This window comes from Podarcis vaucheri (assembly GCF_965113315.1).
Source record: "Podarcis vaucheri genome assembly, chromosome: 15".
In the NCBI taxonomy this organism is placed as follows: Eukaryota; Metazoa; Chordata; class Lepidosauria; order Squamata; family Lacertidae; genus Podarcis; species Podarcis vaucheri.
Window position 1 is genome coordinate 35,763,196 of NC_138753.1, and position 21,400 is coordinate 35,784,595.

General features: G+C 43.0%; 1 protein-coding gene across 17 annotated transcripts in view; it reads right to left on the bottom strand.

Annotated features, from left to right (window-relative positions):
* Positions 1–21,400, bottom strand: part of CAMK2B (calcium/calmodulin dependent protein kinase II beta) — a 201,372-nt gene that overhangs the window by 19,841 nt on the left and 160,131 nt on the right. For 6 of the 17 annotated variants that reach the window (XM_082200339.1, XM_082200336.1, XM_082200328.1 and 3 more), the window contains 4 exons: positions 21,042–21,113; positions 11,971–12,015; positions 5,307–5,355; positions 451–570 (listed from right to left, as the gene is read on the bottom strand). In XM_082200339.1, the coding sequence (XP_082056465.1) occupies positions 451–570; positions 5,307–5,355; positions 11,971–12,015; positions 21,042–21,113 (286 nt within the window). The remainder of the gene's footprint in view (positions 1–450; positions 571–5,306; positions 5,356–11,970; positions 12,016–21,041; positions 21,114–21,400) is intronic. The other 11 variants (XM_082200341.1, XM_082200338.1, XM_082200337.1 and 8 more) reach the window with 5 other exon arrangements.

Below are 21,400 nucleotides of genomic sequence, written 5' to 3' on the forward strand. Positions count from 1 at the left end.
TTTAAACTAACCTTAGTCCCCCATGGCATCTGAATTCAGATGAAACTATGGTTTATTTACACTATGAACCACAGTTTCAGATCCTGGCTTGTTCTCAAATAACAGTTTTTTTAAAAAAACCACACACCATAGTTTCCTGAGCTGCAGCATCACTGGTAGCTACAATTAGTTTTAAATCCAGAACTGATGCTTTCAATCTCCTCCCTCTGGTGCGTGAAAGACAAGCAGAGGGGAAGTAAGAGTGTGTGTGTTTGTGTTTTTGTGTGTGTGTGTGTGTGTGTGTGTGTGTAAACCTGAGGCTCATGCAGGTTTACTTAAAATCACAGCTTAAAATTACATCTGAACTGGACCTATGGGTGGGGCATTTACTGGTCTTGGGGCATTTACTGACAGGTCAACAACAGTTGAGTGGAAAGTTGGGGAAAGGAGCACAGGGACTTTCTGACTTACAAGCAGCAGCAACAGCAGCAGCAGCAGATGGTATCGGAGAAGTCTGCAGACTGGGAGGAAGTTCAGGGACAGATCCTGGATTCAACTGGCTTTTTACAAGCTCATTATCAGCAGCCTTAACTGATGTGAATGGGTAAGAGAGGAAAAAAGAGAGGGAGGGGGAAAGGAAAAACAAACACCATAAAGCGAGAAATAAAAAGTTCCAAAGAAAAATGGCGGCTCTGATGGGAGAAAAGAGAGAATGGGAAAGCAAAATATACATCGGCAGAGAAAGAGAAGAGGATGGCAAAATTGAATCTAAAAGAGGAGAAAAACACACAGAGGAGGCAGGGCATCATCTAACTAGAGGATTTCCACTATCTGTTTGCTTCAGCTGGTTTGTTCCCTGTCAATCCTTTACCCCAACTCCATCCCCCCTCACTTGACCTCCCAGCTTGGCTTCCTTTGAGTAGGGCCAAAGTTGTATCTTCAGAACATTGCATATTCAAGAGAGATGCTGATAGGATACAACTCTATCCTCGTGCCACGTTTGCAACATTCTTGCGGCCTGGTGTGAGTGCCAAATTGGGTGGGCAAATTCAACCTTGTGTAATCTGCTTGGTGTGTGCTTTTTTTACTAGCATACGAAGATCCACCACTGAGAACCAGGTGCAAAATGGCAGCTTTGGATGGTGGGGTGTGGAAACATACTCTTAGAATTGTGGAGCAGCGTGCCTCTAAGCACAAGCTCAGCCAAGCAATTTTTTCAGTATGAAAACTGAGTTTGCAGTCCTCACGCATAAAAACGCTCTCCTGTTCCCCGCCCCCGTGCACCATGTAATGAAGAAAGACATGTGTTTGCTCACTCCAGAGCGTCTGGAAATATATTCTGCACTTTATACACCGGAGTATTCTACCTGTATTTCTCCTTGCAGCCGCATGGAACAACACATGTATCAGATCTATGAATCTGTAAGTAAATCTTTTAAAACTTGCTTAGCGGGGAGTGGTCTGTTCCTTGCAAAAGGGGTAGAAAGAGGGGAGTGTTGTAAACGGGGTAAGAAAAGTCTAACAACCTATATTCCTAATGTTCCACTGTGCTGCTGTTTTTTGTGAGTTTGAAATGCTGCTACTGGGGCTCTCTTGTGTTAGCTCCACATTTTGAATCCAAGAACCCAGCCAATTCTTTTGTTGTTCACCACACATGTGGGTTCACAAGGATTCATGTATTTTCCTCCCACAAGCAGCCTAATTTTTTTGGGGGGGGGTAGGAGGAGCCTTTTTCATTGTTGCTTTTGTTAAATAATTGTGAGCCATACAGTCATTGCTGATCTACTGCAAAACACATAAGTGATCTATCAGTAAGCTCCTGATCTAACGCCTGCCCACTCGTGTGCTAGATTACAAGGCTGTTTGCATCCCATTCTTTCCAGCACCACTAAGCCAGTTGTCAGCTTAAAGTGGAGGCAGTCTTTAAAGTCACTCTTACAGACAATACAAGACCAGTCTGGTCGACCTACTCCCAGGTAATGTTGCCGAGAGAATTAGATGCAACCTGTTACAAAAACTGTGTGCAGCACTTATTTAATTAATGTCCCCCGCCAGTCAAAAGAAAACAAGTCCCCTCCCCAGGAGTGTTTTCCAGGACCCAAGAGTTACACTATAATAACTTAAAGAGGATATCCTTCAAAACAAAAAATGCAGTTTAGGTACAAAGGCACACATGGAAGGACCTCCTACTGAACTCAGTGGGATTTACTTCTGGGCATACATGCATAGGATTACAAAGCCCACACACCCATTACCCAGCCCTGAGCAGAACAAACCCAACTTCCTGTTGCTTCCAAGACAAAAGTATCCAGAGTAACAGGAAACACTTGAGTTCGCTCACTTTACAATACTCTGTAACCCCACCAAAGAGGAACAATAAACATCTGCATCAATATTTGCTCTGCCTCCCATGGCTAAACTTACACATTTTGCTTACACACATTCATGGAACTGCATTACATAATGTGAAAAATGTGTCCCAGCCTCTTCTACAACATGGGTCTTCCACAGGTGGGCCAAACCCTAGAAGTGGGTATTGCCCAATCTAAAGTTGACCATGCATACTGGAGCTGAGGCTAGAATCTGTTTGGTTTTCATTTTAAAATGAAAGAAAGTTGCAAAGAGAAAATGTATCTACGTGTGTTGCATGTTGCTTTAAAGCTTTCTGGGTCTGAAAAAGTGAAGGCTATTGACCAATGTTGCTGCAAGGGATCTTGGGACACACATCTCTGACTGTACACTGCTTCAGTGGCACTCTCAAAGCAGGAATGAGGCAGACTTCAGGCTTGTTTGATCTATTTTGCACTTTGTAGAACTTCAAGATCTTCCAACCAGAGCCAAGTGCAAAAGACATACACTTAGAATGAAAAAATTCTGATCACATTCGGAACCTAGGAGTTTGTTTCCAGTACCTGAACTGAACTGAGCTTACATTACTTTCACAACAAAATCCACTCCTGCCTAGTTTTCTTCTTTTCAGCTGACTGTGTTAGATGGGAGAAGTTATTTTGCTGTAAGCACTGTAAAATAACTAGGAGTCAGAAAGTCCTGCCAATCGACTGCAAATCACCCTGAGATCATCTGCCAGATTTGCTGTTCACTAGAATGGAACCGTACTGTTCATGCTAGCTTTGGGTTCAATTACAGCAAAAAAAATAAAAATAACAAAACAAACCCAACAACAACAGAAAACAAATCTTCAGAATACAAAGGTATCTTGAGGACTTATAATTTGGGCTGTGCAAACTTTCAACCAGTTAACTGGGTAGATTAAAAACATTTAACCAACTGAAAAGGCCGCAAATCAATTGGGCAGCATGTGAATTATTTCCCAATTTGTCAGTTGGTTTTGTCTTGTCCTGGGCAACCCAAAGTGACTTACAACCCAACAGACAGGCAACAAACCCCACACAGATACACTAAACCAAGAGAAATACGATTAAAAACACCCCACCTGGGCATGTGTGTATGGCAGGCATAGGCAAACTCGGCCCTCCAGATGTTTTGGGACTACAACTCCCATCCATGACCAATGGTCCTGTTAGCTAGGGATGATGGGAGCTGTAGTCCCAAAACATCTGGATGGCCGAGTTTGCCTATGCCTGGTGTATGGTATATAAATTGTAGACGGCAGAGGCCATCTTAGCAGAGGCATTGCCTCTGCATCATGTCCAAGACATTTTGCAGCCTCGGGTAAAGGACAAGATGGTACCCCTCACCACAATTCCATGTAAGAAGCTGCCTGGACTGGCAGTCAAATGTTACTTCTACACTGGCAACAGGGCAGTGTATCTGGCAGGGCAGGTTTCATGGTGCATAGAACTTTGTCTTCCAGCACCTCACTGCTGCTCCCTGCCTCAAAACATGTTTATGCCTAATGGTTTGACTGGCCCTGGTTTCTCCTTCACTTCCGCACAGGAAGGACACCTAGCATAGGAAGGATGGCCATCTGTCACGGATGCTTTACTGTAATTGAGATTCCTGCATTGCAGGGCGTTAAGACCCTCAGGGTCCCTTCCAACTCTATGATTCCATGATTCTAATTAGGAGAAATGTCACTGCTACTTTTGAAATGTATTTTATAATGAATTCTTCGCAACCAAGTGTGCCAACCTTTGTGGGGGACCAGGTAAGTCTCACCCCACATAATTGATAAGATGACCTGGTACACACACACTATTTGAATGGCAGTGCCCATAAAGTTTTTGCGGGGAGCCTTCTAAAATATTTTATTGGGGGGCAAAGTCCCCACAGCCCCTAGGAGTTGGCTCCTATGCTTGCCACCAACTTTCTAATTGTTTCATGCTGGACCTCAGTTTTTCTTTTTCTTTTTTGGGGGGTGGGGTGAGGTTCTACACATAAATTTTCCTCCCCCCCCCACCTGCTCACAACTTCACATTTTTAGCCAAAGATGACTGATGAGCTCCATGTAATCTCTGCATCTTTTGCTTTACCTTCAGGCAGCTCAAAGAGGCATGGAGCTCCTTTCTGTTGATCTAGATATATCACACATCCAAAAACAAGAACTGAAACATCTTCCTCAGCTCTAGCAGCTGAGATCATTCAACTGGATATGGAGCCTTGAAAGATCTGTATGCAAAACTTGTCTTCTGCCAAAGTGAGATAGGTTCCCATCCCTTTTATTTTATTTGCTCTCCAGTGTATAACTAGAAATTCTCCCTAAGGAGATCCAGTGGAGAGGTGAAGCTAGAAACATTCAGTGTATTATTTTACACTCAAGCGGGGGGGCAAAGCAATTTGGATTCCCTATCAGAGCTCAAGTAAGAGAAAGTTCTCGCAAGACTCAGTACCAACATCAACTGGGAACTATTTGTCCTGTATCTCCCAGGAAATCAATCACACAGTCATTGCCAGCATCAGGGACGGGCATCCCAGGGGAGTTGCTGGTGACCAGGAAGGACCCAACCAGCTCTGATGTCTCCACAACAGCTGGGTTTGTGAGCCTTCATTTTATTTTCCCACAACACCTCCACACACACACACACACCAATGCTGCTGGCACTACCACAGCCTAGGGGGACCCATCAACGTAAATTACCCAAAGCCCTTCCAAATCTAGAGCAGGCTTTGCAAATACTATATGCAAATACTACATTTGGCCTTAAAGTCCATAGAATCCTTCATCTGCTTGTGTTCCCTTGTGCCAGAAGGTCCTTATGCTCCTATCCAAGGCCACATTCACTCATTTCTTCCAAGTGCATCCATATGGCTTCTCAAGGACACAAATTCTCAGGAGTGTACAGGTGGGTTTGCTTTGCCAGATTTATATGGCATGAAACTTCTGACTGACCCCTCAAGTCTGTTACCTTTTGTGTCCTCATCCTCTATGGTGGTGTTTGTGCTGTCGGAGGATTCCTGTGGAAACATACAGGGGTGAAAAAAAGGAGAAAGAGAAACATTAGTGGCTCTGGCCAGAAACAAATGCCGGAGGAGAGGTTGAACTTGCACAACTGGGCACATCAGAACAGGGACCAGGGAGAGCTCAAAAGTCCTGTATCTAACTAAGTAATTATTAGGGGCACCCATTGTCTCTTCTCTTTCCTGCCTCTAACAGGAACATCTTTCAAACCAAGTAGGTTCAAAGATATAAAAGGGATTTCTGCCAGGAGAAAATGCAGGGATGAATCTTGACCAGGAATAAGAAACTCAAGGCTCTCTAGATGTTCCTGGACTACAATTCTCATATTTCCTGATAGTTGGTCATGTTGGCTGGAGTTGATGGGAGTCCAAGTCCATCAACATCCCATATCCCTGATCTAGACTTCCAACATGACTACATTCCTGAGTTCTCTCCACCACGATACATCAGAATTCCATATATCTTCCTTCAAACCCCTAACCTCTTCCCTTTTAAATGAATGCTCCCTGATCAAGTCTTAACTTCCCATCTTCACAAAGGAAAATAGTTGAAATTATGGCAATTTTAGAGCAGATCCATAAATTTCTTGCCTCTGAATGTAGAAACCCACCATTTTCACCTGCCATGAGATCCTGAAAGCCCCAGGGAACCATTAGGATGGTATTCAGCTACATTTTACTCAGAGTTGACCCACTGAAATTAATGGCCCTGCCTTAATTTCATTAGGTGTACTCTGAGTAAAACTTAGTTGAATACCACCCTTAGTCACAACAGCTGTAGGTGCAGAGATGGCAGGCCTCCAAGGGTATAACTACACAATATGTTAACAATGTTTATAAGCAACGAGAGTGTTCCTCCCATCCAATGCTAATTCTTGCAGAATGTGATACAGTGGTACCTCGCAAGACGAATGCCTCGCAAGACGAAAAACGCGCAAGACGAAAGAGTTTTTCGTTTTTTGAGTTGCTTTGCAAGACGAATTTCCCTATGGGCTTGCTTCGCAAGACAAAAAACGAAAACGTCTTGCAAGTTTGTTTCCTTTTTCTTAAAACCGTTAATACCCTATGGGAAACCGTGCTTCGCAAGACGAAAAATTCGCAAGACGAAAAAACTCGCAGAACTAATTAATTTCATCTTGCGAGGCACCACTGTACTGTGGACTATTATCCCCACCCCTTTTCCAGTTAATTTTTTAAAAAACTAAATTTTGATTCCTAGCCACATTGTGAATGTAATGTACAGTAGCTAGGAGCAGCAACTGGAGACAGCTATTGGCTATTATGTTGTGCTTGTAGGCTTCCTGGAAGGATCTGATTGGCCACTGTGGGAAGCAGAACGTTGCACTAGATGGAGCTTTGATCTGACCTAGCAGGCTTCTTTTTATAGTCTAATGTTCTTTCTGTGTCTGTCTTCATGGGGAAACATTTGTGGTGCTACAACAACGCCATGAGAAGATAGGGTTTCCAATCTTGTGTCTTCCTCTTGAAGGAACACATCCAGGACGGAATTTGGGGTAGGGGGGGTGCTTAACTTTCTCCTGTCTACCAATTTCTCCTGCAAATGCATCCCATGGAGTTTAAAGTATTTCTGCCACCTGAGAAGCAAAGCACCTCTCCTTCCCGTCTACCAGCTCCCTCCACAAATGCCCTTCCCTACACTCAAGTCATCTTGACAACTTGGATTCTGAATCTTCATTTGCCAAGGCAATGCATTCTCCCACCCTTAGCTCTGGGCATCAATGAAACACTTTGGGCAAACAATTCCCACCAAATCCCAACCTATTCATTATACCGTGCCACATTATACCCTGTAAAGCATAAGCATAATTTAAAAACAAAATGAGCTCAGAAAAGAATCCTGGGGAAACATTATCTCTTCTTAAGAGTCACCTATGGGAACCAAACACAGAATAGTGCACCTTGCCAAAAATACAAACGTTTTAGTACACGGTACATCCAGCAATTAAGGAAGAAAGAGAAACATATACTTATATAGTAGCGCTTTTAATCTGAAGAGCGTTTTACAGAGCTTGTCCTCTCACTGAATAGAGAGCTCTGTGTCACGAACGCTGTATATTCAGCTCCTGTGTGTAAATCCAGCCCACTTCTGCAGCCCCGCTGATCAGGCCCATCATTACCCTGTCAATAACAGAGCGCCTGGGAACAGCTGAGCAGTATGCTTAACATTCTCCACTGTGCTGCACACTCTTCTGGCTGAAGAAGCCGCGCTCCTGCTTCTGTCCTACAGCAGGTGTAGCAGTTAGCACTGTCCAGAGCAGGAGGCCAGTAACGAAAACAAAAAAAATTCTGGACAATGTAAGATCACAGACCCTGTGAACGGGTGGAGGGAGTGGAGCATCAAGCTGAAAAGAACCATCAGCTCCAACTGACAGTTGCCCTGGGACAAGACACCATGAGAGGAGCACCCTCTGGCTCCTGCCATCAGCCAGGAAAACTAAGGCTGCTGGGAAGCTACGCCTTCTGCCTCCCAAGAATAATATTGAGACAAAGGAACCCACTTCTCCCCTCCCTGCCTGAAATAATACTCTGCTCAAACTCCCTCTGGCCCAGAGACCTGAGAAGCAAAGGGAAAGAACCCTCTGGCTCCATCTATTGGCCAATGGAACAAGAGCCACCAATGGCTATTCACACAAGAGCCACCAACAAAGGAAGACCAAGCTGGGCCAAACTGGATAAAAATGCCCAGCACTTTGTTCCTGCCTTGAAGATCTCCCTCTTCTTTTTCCTTTCTCTCCCCTTTTTGTGTGCGTCTGATCTTTCTAGTTTGCAAGCCTGGTGGCAGGGCCTCTGTCTCTGTCTCTGTGTGTGTTGATATGAGCCACTGTGGAAGACAGTCATTGTCTGGAAAGCAGGATAAGAAGAGAGTAAATAAGTAAAGCTAGGGGGCTCCATTCAAGGTGCATACAATCAGCCCCAACAGTCATGCCAGCTGAGAAAGGTCTCTATGCAAAACTGAAGGGGGTGAGGGAGAGGGAGGGAGAATGCTATTCTATGTAAGAGGAGGAGCTGGAATCAGATTTGCTACCTCTGGTATGGCTTTCAACACTGGAACCCGATTTCTGGATTCTGGAGACTTCAGGGCTCGTTTTTTTCTGTTAACTCGTGCCATTTGGTGGCAGGGTTTTGCGATGTAGATAGCTGGCTGCTACCGCTGCCCAGGGGTCAGGACTGCAAACCCAGTTTCCCTGTAGGAGGTCACACTATAACCTCCTGGAGGGAAATCTCGCCGAATCATTTAAAATTCCTCAAGCCTATGAATGAAACAGAATTTGGACAAGTAAACAGCCAGCGCTTGAGGAATCACACTGGTACTGTCACCAAGGAAGAAAAATAAAATGACTTATTCAATTCTCTTGAGGAGCATCCGGAAATGCTACTGTCTGCTTCAAATGGCCCTACTCTTATGGGATATTCTGCAGGCTGTGTATGCAGTTTAAACACAAGTTGTCCTGATTCTTTGCTGCCCTTCTCTGTTTTTGTTTCTCTGCTTTTCTCTGCTGTTGTTTCTGAAAGCAAACTGCTTTGCATTTTCCTTATAATTATTGGAATAAATTAGAACACATCAAACTTTGCAGAAAGGGTCAAGAAATTCAAAGGCACTTCTGGAAAGGGGAAAGAGGTTGCAAAACCATCCAGACAAGTGCATTTAACACCTCTGGATCTTAGGCAATTCACTTATCTGGTATTTCACCAGCTCCGTGGGGCTGAAGGTCCTTCTAACTAGCTTAGATGGCTCTCACAAGAGATTAGACAAATTCATGGAAGGCAAGTTAATCAATGGCCCATATGATAGTTATATGCAATAGGTTCAGAAAGAGCGCACTTATGTGTACCAGGTGCTGGAAAGCCATAGTGGAAGAAGCCTATGGCTTTCATGTTCCTGCATGTTTGCAGCTGATCAGCCACCCTAGGAAACAAAAGGCTGGACTAAATGGACTTTACAGTCTGATCCACCTGCGCTCTTCTTATGCTCTTAGTTTGTGTGTGCCTTGTGGTGCATTTTCAGAAATTGCTTATTATTATTAATTAAATTTATTTATGATGTCACAGTGTTTCTCAAATGCTTTGAACTCTGCCCTTCTAAACTTATGCCACCTTTTCTGTAGGTGGATGGGGATGAGTAGTTCTGATAATCTCCTGCATGGATGAATATGCAGAAATCCTTGCACACTGTATATAAATATAATCTGCTGCACACTAATATCTACAGACTGGGGTAGTGATATCACACTTGGAAGCAAATGGCATTGATTTTATTTACTGGCCAGGATAGATGCACAATTCCATTGCCTTACCAGGGAGACACAGCATTAGAAAACCAAAAACCTCGTCAAAATTACCTACTGAAAAAGGGCTCAAATATGTGCTCTAATGTCTACTTGGTTGTATGTTAGGGCTCATGAAAAATTTATAGGAAAGTATATTCTGGGAGAAGGATCATACCTCAATGGTAAAACACATACTTGGTATGTAAAAGTTTCAGGGTCAATCCCTGACATCTCCAGGTGAGACTGGCAGTGACTCTCCAGGGTTTCAGACAGAAATCATCTCCAATCAGTGGTAGTAAACTAAATGAACCAGGCATCAGACACAGTACAAGACAGTTTCCTATATTTCCAACTATATTCTTATTTCTCTTTTCTTAAAAAAGCCATATATCACATGGGGAGATAAGCTGTCTTTATTCCTAAGAAGTTTGGCTACTGCTTGCCTTTTTTCTTTTTCTTTTTTTCTTTTTTTTTCTTTTTTGGGTCTACCTGAAGGTCAGAATAATTTCTGCAACAGCTCTGGCACAAAAGGTGATTCATAAAGCATAAAAATGGTAGGGTTGTGTTTTCCTTATTTTTTATGTATGAAGAGGGTTCCAATTTTCCAACTAAAAATGAACAAACTCTTGCTTGTGTTTATTGTCAGAACTATAGCTTCTTTTTTTAGCACTACTGGATACTGGAACTGGTTGGATTCTGGTACTATAGATGTGGGGGGGGGGTATAGGAGGTAGGATTTTCCATTTATGAGGTATGCTAATCCTGTTCAATTGTTGAAAAACACCAAAAACAGCAAAGGGGAAAAATTATTCTCTTATAGATCACATTTCGTGGGATCTCTGAAGCTATGATAAAAACAGTAGATTTACAGTCTGGAGATGGCTCAAATATGATTAAAAGGTTTCCTTAAACCTAGAAGATAGCTGTTCTCTCCCTGACAAAAGGGTCAGTGATCTCAATGTAAGAGGAGTTAATGACAACACATTTGAAGCATGCAAAGAAGCCTGACAGGCTCTCTATAAACCAGAGTCATTATAATAGCAGAAAAAGGGTTTGTGCCCAATCAGAAGACAGCTGCAGGATCCAATCATAGTTCAGCATAGGGTCCCCATGACCTTTAACCAAATACGTACAGCTTTTATTTTCTGACATCAATGCATAGGTTACATTTTACTTTTTCAAAACAGATTACCAGCATTATTCAGCTTTCACTATATACACTTAAAGCAGGAAATACACTATCCAGAAGATGGAAAAAGAGAGGAGGGCACAATTGTTTCTATAATTTGTTTGCCTGGCCTCTACCCGAGCTTCCCCAAGCTCCATTTAATGGCTGCGCCAGATGCATTGAGTGAATGGGCTTGAAGAGGAAGCATAACAATGATGATAAGAAATTAAATCCCTGTGGCAGAGAATGGGTAAGAAAATGCAGGTTTGGGTGGAGGCGAGGGCTGTGTCCGAGCAATGGATGATTGTGGCATGGAGTAATTATGTCGTTCCTCAGCTAATCCGAGTTCTTGGATTGGTCTTTTTTGGTCTGCCTGGCTGCGTTCTTTCACTTCAGAATGATGGAGCTCACGATTGCTGCCCTCTGGTTAGCTCCTCTGGGGTCAGAGTAGAGGCTTTCTCCCCCATCCTAACACCCAGAACAAACAGCCCAGGTGCTAAGGATAACCACACCAAAACACGCATCATTGCAGATGGCAATTGAGGCAAGTAGCACTCCCCCACTCTGTAGCTTTTGGCCACAACCCAGAATATCTGATTCATTCTATCTCTGTGCCTTAAAAGCACCAGAGGAACTTTCCACCAGAAGAGGCAGAGAGCCTAACCTTTATGATTCTCCAAAGAGGAAGAATCTTTTCAAACCAGAGCTGTGCCATCAGTCTCAATGACATGGCTGGATTCATACTGGTGCATGTGAAAGAAGGGAGAGAAATGAGGTAAAACACAGCTCCCAGATAACTATTCTATCTTCTTGGGCATACATTGACTCATTCATGAAGACTAGGCGTCAAGGAAAAGCTCAGTTGAGCAGCTCCACTTCAGATTTATCTGGCTTCCTTCAGATTTATCTGGAACATGCTTCCCAGTAAACTCTAAAGGGCAACCTTTTTAACAAATGTCTACCATAGGAGGCAAGTGGATTGGGTTCTATCTTATGTGGTTTCAGGCATACTGAAACAGACAAGAGGTGCAAAACCTGAGCCTACAGTCTGTCCCCAGAGGTGAAAATACACAGCAATGCAAGGAGCAGAAAGTCAATTTTTATCCAAGATTACAAAAGGGCAAACTGAGGAGAAGGAAAGACAGGCAGCAGTACCTTAATGCCGTCCACTGGGTTATGGATAACGGTGGTTTGAGGTTCCTACAGAGGAAGAAAGGATGAACCAAAGAACAAAAGGAAGAAGATAAAAGAAAGAAGAGATAAAGAAGAAAAAAGGTGGTAATTTGAAGAGACAGGGGAAGAAATGGAGCAGAAAATGGCAGTAAAAATGTGAAGAAAAGGGAAGAGGGTGAAAAAAGACCAAGACCCACATGAGAGCAGGGAGGGGAAACAGAATGGAAGGGGAAAAAGCAAAAGGTAATTAGTTCAGCAAAAGGCAAATGATTAACAAACAGAAAGTGGCAGAGTAAATCAGGGACAGAAGAATCGAAACTGGATTTTTCATGAATGAAACCAAAAATCATATTCAACCCCATGGCAAGATTGTTGTGAGCCCCTTGGAAATGGAGAGTGGAAGCTGACGTTAACATTCAACCTTTCTGCAAGCCAAAGAAACCATTGCAATAGGGAAAATGATAGGAAGCGCCAAGGAGAAGAGAAAATGGCAGGAATGAGCTCCCCAAGGAAGTGTGGTCAATCCATACCATGGCAGTTAACATCTCAATAGAGGCTCCACCTGAGATCATAGGGAAGAAGAAAAAGAAAAGAAAAAGAAGAGCAGAAGGCCCTTTGACCACATCCCCTAGTCCTGAAGAGAACTTTTCATTAAGAATGAAAGTCTATCCCATTCAGAGACGCTCCCTCTAGAAGGATGCTCTGGCTTATACCTTTCACCCATAGCAGCTCTGTGCAGAAGGATTTTACAAAAGGGACTGGGTTCTGAAGAGTGCTCCTAGTGCAACCAATATCAACTTGCAAAATGCCAATAATCTTCATCACTGAATGCTTACCTTTTGCATCAGTGTGGTGGCGGGAAACCTGACCATACTTTAAGAGACATTTAAGATGTACTTACCTGGAAGAAGATCCCTCGAGGCGAGCCACAAAAAATGCACCACAATGATTTATTTTTTTAATGGGCCTTTTTAGGTCTGTGACAGCTGGAGTTAATATTTTAGGGTGGGTTTTTGAAAAAAGGTATTAAATGAGCTAGACTATTACATCATATTATTTTTGCCTGATTTGCTAGGAGCAGGTGATCAGATGCAAAAAAAAGTCAGGGCTTTTATACTTTGGCTGACTCTAGACACATCAAGAAAGTGATTCAGTTAAATGGGCTGTAAACTTCATACAGGGAAATCCCATTGGTGAAAGGCAGGACTCCACAGCGCCATCTGGTGTCACAGTGTTATAACAACTATAAAGCACTTTATCTTTACGAATGTAGCTGAGTCCCTTGAGTAGCTAGAGAAGAAAAGTGAACCAATACTGAACTAGATTGACTAAAAATCTGATCTGCTAGAGCAGCTTCCTTATTCTTCAAAAACGTACAAAAGTAGCTTGATTGGGTCATTAATTATTTCATTAATCAATTTTGGAGCACTCATATTTTTTAAAGTTGCATAACTGACATAATAGGAACAGTTTTAAAGGGAAGCAATCGCTTAAAAAACTGATTACAGTTCACACTTTTCCAGATTATTCTGAAGTTCCACTGTTCTTCCTCCGCTGTTGAAGGCAGGATGCCTCTGAAATATCAGTTGCAGGAAATCACAAGTGGGGAGAGAGCCGTCAAAGTCAGGCCCTACTTGAGGGTTTCCCATGGCACTGGTTGGCCACTATGAAAACAAGAGTGCTGAACTAGTTGGGCTTTTGGCCTGATCAGCAGTGCTCTTCTTATGATCTTAAGTCTTCCCCATGGCTGACACCTAAAATCTGGGTCCTGCAAAGTGGCTAATGCTGCAGACAGAATATTAATCATTATCTTGGAGAAAAATCAATGGGACTCTATTTTTGTGGCTTGTATTGGAAGGCTGATCCCAGGTGAAGCTGATTGGTCTGCAAAAGAGCAGGTTCTATATACATGAATGACCCACAACCATGGTAACTAGCGTTACCCATTCTGGAGGCAAGCTGGTATTGGCAACCAAAGCAAGAAGTCATTATTGGCTTTGTGGGGAATGAAACAAAGCTAAGTTTGATGTTTGCTGCCCAAAGTCAGTTCTCATCTGAAGAGGCTGGAACGGTGGGTGGGAATATCTGCTGTGGGTAAATGGGACTGAATGGAGGCAACATAAGCCCCACATTTCTTTTCAAGATCCAAAGTTGCTTTTCTCGCCCCAGCAGCACACTTTGAATGGGAGCATTCACCAGCTACTTCCTAAAATTCACAGCTCCACAAGGGGCTCTGACTATGGAAGTCATTGAGAGATTGGCCCTTTGTTCCTTCAGCCGAGCCAAGATTTCTCTCAATGGACAATTGGTGAATTGGACTGGAAAAGACATCCATTTCGTAATGTCAAAAGCACAGTTTTTCAACCTCGTTTCTCTGGAGGTGCAAATATTTGTTCTTTTGGCACTGTTACAGAAGGAAGCTGTAGCTTACTGCTGTCGCCACACTGTGCCTAAAGAACTTGACATTCTTTCCCAAACTGATATTAACTTCTGGGGACTTTGCATGGTGGGAAAAGAATTTCCCATCAGGCTTTAGGTTATTTTCTGGACTTCTTAATATCAAGCAAATAACATGTTTGAATGGGACAAATTCAGTACCAGTTTTAGAAAATGTTTCAACTTCCAATGCAAAGAGGGGAAATGTTTGGCACTGTTTGAGACGAAATATACCAGACCAGCAATTGCATGCTCCATTCTCGCTGGAAATAATAGTTTATAATGTAACTAACAGATTTCAAAATGCCTCTTTTAAACCGATAAAAGCAACTAAGTGGGATGCAACGGCAATAAAATGCTTGAAAGGAAGGAATAAGAAAGGAAGCTAGAAAAGATAGATGCACTCTGCAATCTGAACATGGCCGTATCATATAATAGAACAGCCATATAGAGCTGGCTATACCATAAGGATAATGCCTGAAAAATTCTACAAAACTTTGCTATTCCATTACAAGGGCTCATCTACGTGTTTTTTACACAGTGGAAATTCACATTACATTACTGGAAAATTGCGTGTTGCCTAGAGAAAGTAGGTTATATGGCATTTGACAATATTGGAAACAGACAATTATTTGAGGACTGAGTGCTCACTGTCCATATCCTGAACGCAGCAGGGAGGCATGGCTGCAATGTATCCATTTATCCCAATATATACTCACTTGGCAGAAGAGGGCTACCACAAACCCTACAGGGCCTGGAACGTCCTGATGTAAGACATTACGACATTACTGGTGGAACTTGAAACAGTAACATATTCGGGGTGGGGCTTGGAACCTTACTGCTACTTACAGCACAATCCTGTACATTCCTACTCAAAAGCAAGACCTGCTGAGTTCAATGGGGTTTACGCCTGGGTATGTAGCTATAAGAAAACAGCCTCAGTATCCTAACCTGGAGCAGCGTGCCCCATACATTTTGAGCAATACAGTGGTGCCCCGCAAGACAAACGCCTCGCAAGACGAAAAACTCGCAAAACGAAAGGTTTTTTCGTTTTCAAGTTGCCTCGCAAGACGAATTTCCCTATGGGCTTGCTTCGCAAAACGAAGCTTGCCCCGGGGACAGCGGGTCTTCTCTTTTGAAGCAAGGGGCGGCGGGGAGAAGCGATCTTCTCCCCGCAGCCCCAGGTCCGGGGACAGCGGGAAGCGCTTCCCGCTGCCCCCGGACCTCTTTTGAAGCAAGGGGCGGTGGGGAGAAGCGATCTTCTCCCCGCAGCCCCAGATCCGGGGACAGCGGGAAGCGCAGCGCGTCTTCCCCGCTGTCCCCGGACCTCTTTTGAAGCAAGGGGCGGTGGGGAGAAGCGATCTTCTCCCCGCAGCCCCAGGTCCGGGGACAGTGGGAAGCGCTTCCCGCTGTCCCCGGACCTCTTTTGAAGCAAGGGGCTGCGGGGAGATCGCTTCTCCCCACCGCCCCTTGCTTCAAAAGAGGTCTGGGGACAGCGGGAAGCGCAGCGCTTCTTCCCCGCTGTCCCCGGACCTCTTTTGAAGCAAGGGGCGGTGGGGAGAAGCGATCTTCTCCCCGCAGCCCCAGGTCCGGGGACAGCGGGAAGCGCAGCGCTTCTTCCCCGCTGTCCCCAGACCTCTTTTGAAGCAATGGGCGGTGGGGGGAAGCTATCTTCTCCCCGCAGCCCCTTGCTTCAAAAGAGGGGACAGAGCGGCGCTTCCCCTCTGTCCCCGGACGGTCTCCATAGGAACGCATTGATTGATTTTCAATGCATTCCTATGGGAAACCGTGCTTCGCAAGACAAAAAACTCGCAAGAAGAAAAAACTTGCGGAACGAATTAATTTCGTCTTGCGAGGCACCACTGTAATGCAATCAAACATGCAATTTTATAGAGCTCACGGCAACTATTGGTTAGATCTGCTTCTGAAAAAACTCAATTTCTAGTTTCAATATAGGCACGGGGAAGGGCCATAGCTCAGTGACAGAGCGTCTGCTTTGCATGCAGAAGGTCCTGAGTTCAGTGCCCAGCATCTCCAGGTTGAGCTGGCAGCAACCCATCTCTGAAATCTTGGGGGGTCAATGCCAATCAGCATAGATAACACTGAGCTAGATGGTCCCATGGTCTGACTCAGTATGTCAGCCTCCTATGATCCACTCTGTCCTTTCTGTCTTTGAAGTTACAGCATAAGCTGCTGCCAAGAGGTTCATCAGATGGTGATCTACAGATGATGGTGAGGCCCATCAGCATCCATCTTGTGTGATAGATAAAATAACTTGGACATCAGTCAATTCAAGTTTGATATGCAATGCCCTCCAGTATACAGTAGAAGACCAAAAGAAAATGTAATCTAATGGGTTGGATCCAGGCTAAGTTAGCTAAACTTGGTTTGACTGAAGACAATGGAACTTAACAAAGTCGTGACTAATTAGTTCCACTGATTTCGGCTGGTCCTTAGTTCAAGTAACTTACTCTGGATCCAACCCAATAAGCTTTAAGCTTCTCCAAATCACCTCTGAGAATTTAGAAACTTTTTTCTACAATTCTAATTCCTTTACATGACAATGCCCCATTCATTTGTCAGTGCTTGTGGAAAAACTGGAAAGTTCTGAATGGTTCCTGTATGTATTATTGATAGCACTCAGTTCATAGTATTTTCTTTTAATTTGTATAAGATGATAGAAAAATAACCATGCAACTTACCAGTAGTCTGGAATGCCCACGAGAACACAATAGGCTATTGCAATAATGACAAACACCTACACTTCAGAAATATTTCACAGCCACAATAAATCATTTAACTAATCAATCATTGGCAATGTATGGGATGGGTAACCTGTGATAACCTTGTGAATGGTCATCAAGTTGGTTGAAGAAGGTTGTATGGTAAAATTAAGGATGCCTGAATTTCAAATGAGTGGTTGGATCCCATACAAACAAAAGTATTCTGATGAGTGTACTCGATGAGGATTTATCAGAATTTCAAATATGCACATAGAAAAGAAATAAGCTTTCCATACATATAGCTCAGTGGTGAGGAACATGTAGTCTTCCAAATGCTGGACTCTCAACTCCCATCAGCCCCAGCCAATGTGGTCAGTGGATGATGGGAGTTGAAGTTCCAACAACATTTGGAGATCACACATTCTCCATCCTGGTACTAGACAAATGTAACAGACACAATAGATTTGTGGAAGCCAACACAAACAAGTCCTTCCAGGTTTTGGGAACTGCATAAGAGCCACCCAAGTTAATTCTAAGACCAAACCATTCAAAACTTGTTTGAAGAAACGTCAAGCAGTATGAAGCTACCGAATAATAAATAATTTGTTATTTTCAGTGTGACATTAAAGTGACCCAGATTAGGTTGAATTTAAGCCAAAGCATATTTTAAGGAGAACATAATCCCAGCATGTGATTGGCAAGACTCACATTTCTGTGCTTATTTGACTGAAAATGCCTGCTCATACTGGAAAAATGGATCATGTGAAGCCACCCTTGGAAAGGATTTGTTAAGGTCAGAAAGACTAGCAGCCCAATCTGTTACTCCCTATACAGGATTACTTATGCAGAACCAATTGGGCAGCACTTATACTAACAAGATGCTGAAACAGATTGATGGCAAGTTGAAATGTTCTGCCTCTACTTTTATGTGTGTGTGTGACAACACAATACACAAGAAAGGACGGGACGGGACTAGAAGGTGGAATGAATGCCCTCGTTTCCTTCTCTAAATCCTTGTGTCTTTTATATGCACACAACCAACATGCAGAACTGCAAGAGTGGATAATTGCTTTCCCCTCTGTTGGGTCTCTGTGTGACAAAAAGGACACGAAGCTGAGGTTAATTGCTAAAACTATTCTGTCAGAACAAAAATTCTAATTCTATGTCCTTTTTAAAGCACATTCGGTAATTGTTTTGCTGGCACCATGCCTGTCCCCGACAGTTGATGCACAATTCTAGCTCAGCACCTCTGACTAAAGTAGATCTCTTATAAATAGATACTCTCTGGGGAACTCCTCCGCTCCTGCTTCTAGCAATCTTCAACCTTAAAAAAGTTTGTGCTGTCTTATTCAGTGTTTGTCTGACAGACAAAGAGATGGGCATTGCAAGAATTTCTTCAGCAGTTCTGCTACCCCTTAATCAGCTTTGGACAAGTTGGGTTGGACTCGATGGCCCTTGTGGTCTCTTCCAACTCTATGATTCTATGATTAAGTGATCAGGAATCAATGCATAGAAGAGGCCCCAGGCCAAGGTCTGTGACATGGATAATTTTCAGTCTATATATACTATTTGGGAGTCTGATAATTAGGCTAGAGCATGAGAAACCTCCCCTGGATTGATTCAGCAGATTAAGGAAACAGAGGTTACAAGGGAAGGAAGGGTTAGTTAAAATGCTGAGAAAAACATGGTTCTACCAGCACTGGTGAATGTGTCTCTGAATTATACTACGGAATACAAGCATTTAAACAACAGACTTGACATACATATTCTAAGGATGGATTACTTCAGGGTAGTTAGCTCCCACAGATTTAGGGGAGTGGGAAAATGCTAGCCCCACATATAAATTGCATGATCAATAATATGGCATTAAAATCCTACCTGCCTTTTGAAAGATCTTATAATTGGATGAAACCAGAAAAAAGTTTGATTTTTTACTTTTAACGTCTAGATTAAAAACAGAAAGTGATATGTGAGTCAATTCTCACATCACCTTTATGATGTGGGTGCCCCTGAGATACAGAATCACATGGGGCCATAACAGCATGGGAAGCCATGTATGCAAAACAGTTCATACATGTAGAGGGTAATTTTAACCGTCTTAGTGGAAGCATTCACTTCTGGATGTGGTTAAAATCACCCCACTATATGGGGGGGCTGCTTCAGTCATACAGTTCAAGCCACACAGAATTTGACATCTCAGTGCCATCCATGCTAGAAAGGTCTTCAAGTCTAAGCACTCCTTTTCCTTATATATGATGCCCAAATCTGACTCTCGACTGTTTAAATATCAAACATATTCAGAGCCACAATAGTTTTTAAGAGGCACTGAAGTACTGTATTCTAGCCACTCAGGTCTGCATTATTTTCAGGCACTGGCCCAATTCAGATGTAACAATAGTGGACCAAGAACAAGCATTGTGCCTGCATGCTTCAGACTCCCATTTACTCTTCTATTCTCTTGTATGGGGTTATCAAAAGTTTCTGAGGTTTGTTAAGCCACAGATTCCTGTTAGATATGATCAGGGAGATGTGGTTTGATCAGTCTACAAACAAGAACCTCAAACCAAGAGCAGATTTTATGGTTTGATATCCTTGTTTGTAGTCAGAAATTAAATTACAGTTTCCCGATTCAGATATAATGGGAAACTATGGTTCAACAAACCCTGGAAATTTTCTGTCGTGGCAGATGAAAAAAAGGAGGAAGGAAAAGGAAGTACAGAAGCACAACACTTGTCCTTGGTCCAATAAATAATGATTTCTTGGACCAACTGGAGCATCTTTATATACTCAGAAATAATTATGCAGTTGGTTTTATAGGTTTCCTAACAAACTCAAGTCAACATTGCTGGCATTTTGTTAATCATCTTTAGATTTCCTAATTTTACTTGTAAAATTCATTCTGCTACAATTTTCCTGAGCACTCTAACTTAGGGCAGTGCATAATGTTTTTTTATTGTTGCGACTTGCCTTTTTTAAGGAGAAAAATGCTTGTTTCTTCATTGGGTTCCATAATAAACCTTCTGACCTCATCTCTTATTTCAGGGACAACTTTTGGTATAACAATCCAGCAGTGTGACATTCCATATCGGTACCAATACTTGGCTCCTACCATCCAACATGATTCTACAACCAGTGGATCCTTGACATTTCTCAACACAGTCCTAAGAAAAGTTGGGGTTTGTTTTTTGCACTTTGGGGTTTACATCCACAGGCGGCAGTCCAGGGACTGATATGGCTGCTTGGGCCCCAGGGGAATTTCAGAGAGAAAAACATAAAGGGGACAGACTGGTGTGGCAAATGAGGCCTATGAATACTTCAGGTAGCTGGTGAGGTGTGGAAGACCTACAATACACTCTTTCTTATTGCTTCTGCCCAGAAATGATAATACTCTTTGCCCTGGTAATCAGGCTCTGAATCAACAGCTAACATTTGCTTATCTCATTGCAGTGTACTACTGTGTTATGAGAACCTAGGAAACTGCAACCACCATAGAACCTTTTGGCAGAAGATTGCTGCCAGGGAACAGGTTGAATTTAGAAATGATGAATGTTAAATTGGGTTCTAAATTGGTGGGAGAATATTCCAGTATCATGGGCCCAGCTGAGTAATGAGTTAAAAGTCTATGCAAAGGATCTATGGCAAGACCATGAAGAACACAGCAGATGCCCCCACTAAAACACACACATATACACACATCTGTGTTGCAAAAACAGCAGACAGCAATACATGGCACCACACGTCGGAGCCGGTAGATGCAGAATGAATGTCATTCAAAAAATACATCTCTATTGCAATCCCTAAGTAAAACCTACATTAGCCAAACAACAGGCAAACCACAGTGTTCCCACAATCTTTTGCCAGAAGGATTGAATTAAAAGTACAAAAGAATCATACCAGCGCGGCTGGAGGAAGGGTCCCTTTCGGGCTGGTAACTCCGGTGCTGCCTTTAGTGCTGTTTGTTTGCGGCTGCAGAAGAGAAACACACATATACCAAAAAAAGAGAGAGAGAAGCCTCGGAACCGGAAGCCGAACAAACACATTTGCCATGCAAACCTTTGCACCACCCAAACCCCCACAAGAGAAGGAATAGATAACCCCACATTCTACATGGCAATTATGTACAAATTATGTTCTGGTAGAGAAAGAAGACCAAAAAAGGCCTTCATTGCAAAGTGGCAAAAAGTTGTAGTGATGGCAGATTGTCTACAAAACCGAATAGTTCTTCAAACCGGCAAAGTATGACTACTCCATAA